Source organism: Oncorhynchus clarkii, chromosome 6 (assembly GCF_045791955.1).
Source record: "Oncorhynchus clarkii lewisi isolate Uvic-CL-2024 chromosome 6, UVic_Ocla_1.0, whole genome shotgun sequence".
NCBI lineage: Eukaryota > Metazoa > Chordata > Actinopteri > Salmoniformes > Salmonidae > Oncorhynchus > Oncorhynchus clarkii.
In genome coordinates, this window is record NC_092152.1 from 40,426,457 (window position 1) to 40,432,143 (window position 5,687).

Consider the following 5,687-nt stretch of genomic DNA (forward strand, 5'->3'; position numbering starts at 1 on the left):
TTGCGAAAGTATTCGGCCCCCTTGAACTTTGCGACCTTTTGCCACATTTCAGGCTTCAAACATAAAGATATAAAACTGTATTTTTTTGTGAAGAATCAACAACAAGTGGGACACAATCTTGAAGTGGAACGACATTTATTGGATATTTCAAACTTTTTTAACAAATCAAAAACTGAAAAATTGGGCGTGCAAAATTATTCAGCCCCCTTAAGTTAATACTTTGTAGCGCCACCTTTTGCTGCGATTACAGCTGTAAATCGCTTGGGGTATGTCTCTATCAGTTTTGCACATCGAGAGACTGACATTTTTTCCCATTCCTCCTTGCAAAACAGCTCGAGCTCAGTGAGGTTGGATGGAGAGCATTTGTGAACAGCAGTTTTCAGTTCTTTCCACAGATTCTCGATTGGATTCAGGTCTGGACTTTGACTTGGCCATTCTAACACCTGGATATGTTTATTTTTGAACCATTCCATTGTAGATTTTGCTGTATGTTTTGGATCATTGTCTTGTTGGAAGACAAATCTCCGTCCCAGTCTCAGGTCTTTTGCAGACTCCATCACGTTTTCTTCCAGAATGGTCCTGTATTTGGCTCCATCCATCTTCCCATCAATTTTAACCATCTTCCCTGTCCCTGCTGAAGAAAAGCAGGCCCAAACCATGATGCTGCCACCACCATGTTTGACAGTGGGGATGGTGTGTTCAGCTGTGTTGCTTTTACGCCAAACATAACGTTTTGCATTGTTGCCAAAAAGTTCAATTTTGGTTTCATCTGACCAGAGCACCTTCTTCCACATGTTTGGTGTGTCTCCCAGGTGGCTTGTGGCAAACTTTAAACTACACTTTTTATGGATATCTTTAAGAAATGTCTTTATTCTTGCCACTCTTCCATAAAGGCCAGATTTGTGCAATATACGACTGATTGTTGTCCTATGGACAGAGTCTCCCACCTCAGCTGTAGATCTCTGCAGTTCATCCAGAGTGATCATGGGCCTCTTGGCTGCATCTCTGATCAGTCTTCTCCTTGTATGAGCTGAAAGTTTAGAGGGACGTCCAGGTCTTGGTAGATTTGCAGTGGTCTGATACTCCTTCCATTTCAATATTATCGCTTGCACAGTGCTCCTTGGGATGTTTAAAGCTTGGGAAATCTTTTTGTATCCAAATCCGGCTTTAAACTTCTTCACAACAGTATCTCGGACCTGCCTGGTGTGTTCCTTGTTCTTCATGATGCTCTCTGCGCTTTTAACGGACCTCTGAGACTATCACAGTGCAGGTGCATTTATACAGAGACTTGATTACACACAGGTGGATTGTATTTATCATCATTAGTCATTTAGGTCAACATTGGATCATTCAGAGATCCTCACTGAACTTCTGGAGAGAGTTTGCTGCACTGAAAGTAAAGGGGCTGAATAATTTTGCACACCCAATTTTTCAGTTTTTGATTTGTTAAAAAAGTTTGAAATATCCAATAAATGTCGTTCCACTTCATGATTGTGTCCCGCTTGTTGTTGATTCTTCACAAAAAAATACAGTTTTATATCTTTATGTTTGAAGCCTGAAATGTGGCAAAAGGTCGCAAAGTTCAAGGGGTCCGAATACTTTCGCAAGGCACTGTACATACAACAAAGGGAAGCACAGCCGAGAGCTGCCCAGTGACACGAGCCATCCAGACGAGCTAAATTACTTCTATGCTCGCTTCGAGGCAAGTAACACTGAAACATGCATGAGAGCATCAGCTGTTCCAGACAAGTGTGTGATCACGCTCTCCGTAGCAGATGTGAGTAAGAGCTTTAAACAGGTCAACATTCACAAGGCCGCAGGGCTAGAACGGTTACCAAGACATATACTCCGAGCATGTGCTGACCGACTGGCAAGTGTCTTCACTTAACCAATTGATTAATCAGTGTTATTCTCTGAGTTTGTTGGACTTCAGAAGGAAAATAAATGTAGCTAATGGGTGAACGTTTGTTCACTCTACAAACTTTGCTCACAGTGAGCTGACAATTGTACGTTGAATTGTTTTTTAAGACCTGTGTTTTTGCATGTACATTGATTGGTTGATTATCTTAAGCTACACCAACATAAGTAACATACATTTTTCTAAAGTAATCCAATCTGTTATTAGTTTGACTTTTTGCATCTGTTACTGAGATGGCTGTTCCAGTTATTATTGAGACTACCTACATCAAATAGAAGTATTTCCTGGCAGCCATTGTCAGTGCAGGTTGGGGGTGATTAACGTACTCTGGCTGGATTCCAATTTTTCAAGTTGAATTGTATGTTCACTCAACGTCAAATGAAAAGTTGAGTGAACATTATGTTGGTTCAGCTATATGCCAAACATTTTTGCAAACTCACAATCCTATTGCAGTCTGCTGCCTTACAATTGTACATTGATTCAACTTTTTTATAGTGCAGGGAGACAAAATACACCTCTCAACTCAAAGTGCAATGTAGCCTAGTTTAATTTCAACACAGGTGTATAGCGAGATAAAGTCAAGTTGAATTTGAAATGTGTTGATTGATCCATACACTTGTATTACAATGATGAGACTGCTTATCATTTTTCTAAGTAGTCGAGGAGTTCTTGTTTATCAAATCAGATCAATGATCACTCACACCGCCAAAGTAGAAGAAGAGAGGATGAGAAGTGGAGTACAATAAAGTTGACCATTGCGATGTAGATCAGTTGTCCTTGGCTGGGAAGCTGATCCTAGATCTGTGCCTACAGGCAAGTAGCAGGGAGGATATGAGGGGAGGGGTTCTCAATTGTAGACACCTTTAGTTAGTTAATGAGTGCAGGGCTGGATAGATGGGGGTATAAAGACAAGCAGGGAGCTGTGACTGACTTTACTGTCACTGTCTTATAGTCACCATGTCTTTCTCAGGGAAATACCAGATGGAGTCACATGACAACTTTGAGTCTTTCATGGAGGCTGTTGGTAAGTCTTGAAGTTGGGTTTGTACATTTGATTAGACTTGGGGTGTTAATTTCAGAAGTCATAGTCCTTTCAGTAATGATGTTCAATGGTGACTGCGAATGCAATGGGTACTTGCAATGGTGTTAGATTTAACAAATTATAGTTTTTTTTTTTTTTGAATAACTTTCACTGAAATTAAACATTAAGACTTAGCCCAAACCAAACAAGCGGTGTTAACTATTTTGAACTTCCAGCACCAATGGGATTGTTAATTGATTTGCCTAGGCATTAATAATTTATTGTGTCATTGAGATTCAAACCTATGCTCTTCTGTCCTCTATCTGTGGAATTAATCCACTGTGCCACCAGGATGGAGTTGTCATGCATTAGTTTTGTAACTCATTGACAGTGGATAAATGTAGTCTTTTCAGACCATTTCAACAGGAACAAGCACTCATTAAGATCAGGTGTGGCCAACTACTGTGTTCAAAACACTTAAGAGAAGATGGCGTTTGTTGAAGCTGAGAACGGAATGTGTTTTGATTAATATTTTTGTATGGCAAGTTCTTAGTGTTCTGAGAACATGACTAACTAACTATGAGAACCTACAGAACATTATGCTGAAGTACTGACATTCCCACAGGAGAATATTTCAAGTCAGCTGAACAACTTGAGAACATTCCCAATGTAAAATGACTAATGTTCCTAGAACTTTACCTTAAATTAAATGTTTGAACTTTCAGGAAATATTCTGATCAAATAATGAAATGCCAAGAAAATAACATTTTGTCAAATTCCTTAATGAGAATGTTCCAAAGCCAATCAACTGCCCTGCACCATTGCCAGAATGTGGTATGGAAAATTACCAAGCCCTAAAACGTATGGTCCTCAGAATGTTATGTGCTAGCCATCATTGTGTTGCCATATTATAGTGCATCAGCACTTTACTTCAGTAGTAATAATTCAGTGTTCATGTCCCACTTCACTTTTTGTAGTACTAAAAAGCACCGTATATGACTCTCTCGCTGCCGCAAACATGTAGGTCTCCCTGATGAGCTTATCCAGGAGGGCAAAGACATCAAGAGCATCTCTGAGATTGAGGAGACTGGAGACCACTTCAAGGTGACTGTCACCACGGGGACAAAGATCCTCACCAACTCCTTCACCATTGGCCAGGAGACGGAGCTCGAGTCGCCGACCGGGGAGAAGGTCAATGTGAGTGGCGCATGTCACAACCCAACCATGAGTTTCATACATGTAGCCTGGGTTTATCCATCTCCCTACATATACAGCCAGTATCTAACTAAACTATAAGTTCAGCTGATGTGGGGTCACTATGGTTAGTTCAGGTCCCAGTGACGTTGTGGGAGGACTGACTTTCGTTGGCAGAATCTCCTCTGCTCTCCAGGGACTGGGCGCACAGTTGCGTCTCAAAACCAACTCACACACCTGATGCACACTGTCACACTTTTTTTCTTCTCCATATATGGCCATCCAACTTGGGCCTGTTAAATTGGTCCTAGTTGACTGTAGTTGGTGACCACTGCTTTCAGATCTAAACATTGACCTCTCCTGTTTCAGTCTGTGGTGACGCGGGAAGGTAACAAGCTGACGGCCATCCTGAATGGGATCGAATATGTCACAGAACTTACAGACGCAAACACCCTCGTCAACGTGAGTCTGGGGCATATGGCTGGGGGTTTCACGAAGCGACGCAATTTCAGGGTTAATTCATACCATTAACAAAATGGGTAGTCTATGACAGTGCCGTGAACGCAATTCAACAGTTTGCTGCCGCCAATGTTCTAATTACATGCTGACCCCACCGCTCGCGTCGCAAAATAAATGTACGTGTTATTCAATCATTGCACCCACACTGCTCGCGCGCCTCAGCAAGCATCTGCATGGCCAGGTGCTAAAATGTGCTGCAAGTCTGGCCTCTCCAATCTCCTCATTGGTTCTTAGGAGCATATACCCATGTGGGTGATTGAAAGATGAACTTGAAGGTCCACACTCTGGTCAGTTGTCAACCGCCATATAAAGGAGGCGAGATGATGAGAAACATTTGGTTTTCTGTGGCTTAATTGTCAGATTTCAGGTAAAATAACAACCCAATGTTTATACTAGGACAAATTAGCTAGCTAGCTAAATTGCCATAAATATGAAATGCTTTTTGCCCCAAATATAACTGTTTCGGGGTTTGTTTTGATATTTCAACCTGCATGTCCTGATCGCTTCTAGTGTGGGTGAACAAAATCAATGTGAGAACGAGCGCGTCCGGTTTGGTAAGCATAGTGTACTGGCATGGATTTATTGAGTGTAATGATTACAGATGCTTTCTCTTTTCAGACCATGACTCTGTCTGGCATGTCATACAAGAGGACCAGCAAACGAATGTGAAGATCTACTGCACTCTTTGGATTAATAAAATGTGAAAGGCATTGAATGGTCTGGTCTCAGCATTTCATATCAATGGGTAGAACTTCAGGGGGAAATTGAAGTTTGTAATAATGAGGCAAGGTTTGAGTGTGATGAATGTGGGATTCAATAGAATAGCGTAGTTCCGTGAACATTACACTCGGGCCAAAATGGATTTTCTACATTTTAATGTGACTGCTTTATAGCAAATGTCAACCCAGCAGTGTAGAAATGAAGGCTTTGCTAGTTCCATCTAGTCTATTGCAATATGGGTCAGAATCCTACCACATTGGGTGCATCAGTTTAAAAGCAGATTCCTCAATTTCCAGTTATTTTTGAAAATCAAGT

The 5,687-nt window shown here is 41.2% G+C and overlaps 1 protein-coding gene across 1 annotated transcript; it reads left to right on the forward strand.

The window, feature by feature from the left end:
* Positions 1-2,875: 2,875 nt before the first annotated feature.
* On the forward strand, positions 2,876-5,362 carry LOC139412069 (fatty acid binding protein 1-B.1-like). The gene is made up of 4 exons (XM_071158864.1): positions 2,876-2,942; positions 3,964-4,136; positions 4,503-4,595; positions 5,271-5,362. The coding sequence occupies exons 1-4, from the start codon at positions 2,876-2,878 to the stop codon at positions 5,319-5,321; spliced, it is 384 nt and encodes a 127-aa protein (XP_071014965.1). The 3' UTR covers positions 5,322-5,362.
* The last annotated feature ends 325 nt before the right edge of the window (positions 5,363-5,687 follow it).

Bases quoted from the DNA above. Each gene is read 5' to 3' on its own strand.
- LOC139412069 (XM_071158864.1), top strand. From the start codon at position 2,876: ATGTCTTTCTCAGGGAAATACCAGATGGAGTCACATGACAACTTTGAG. The intron at 2,943-3,963 runs GTAAGTCTTGAA...GCAAACATGTAG, and splicing joins GTCTTTCATGGAGGCTGTTG to GTCTCCCTGATGAGCTTATC. The intron at 4,137-4,502 runs GTGAGTGGCGCA...CTCCTGTTTCAG, and splicing joins CGACCGGGGAGAAGGTCAAT to TCTGTGGTGACGCGGGAAGG.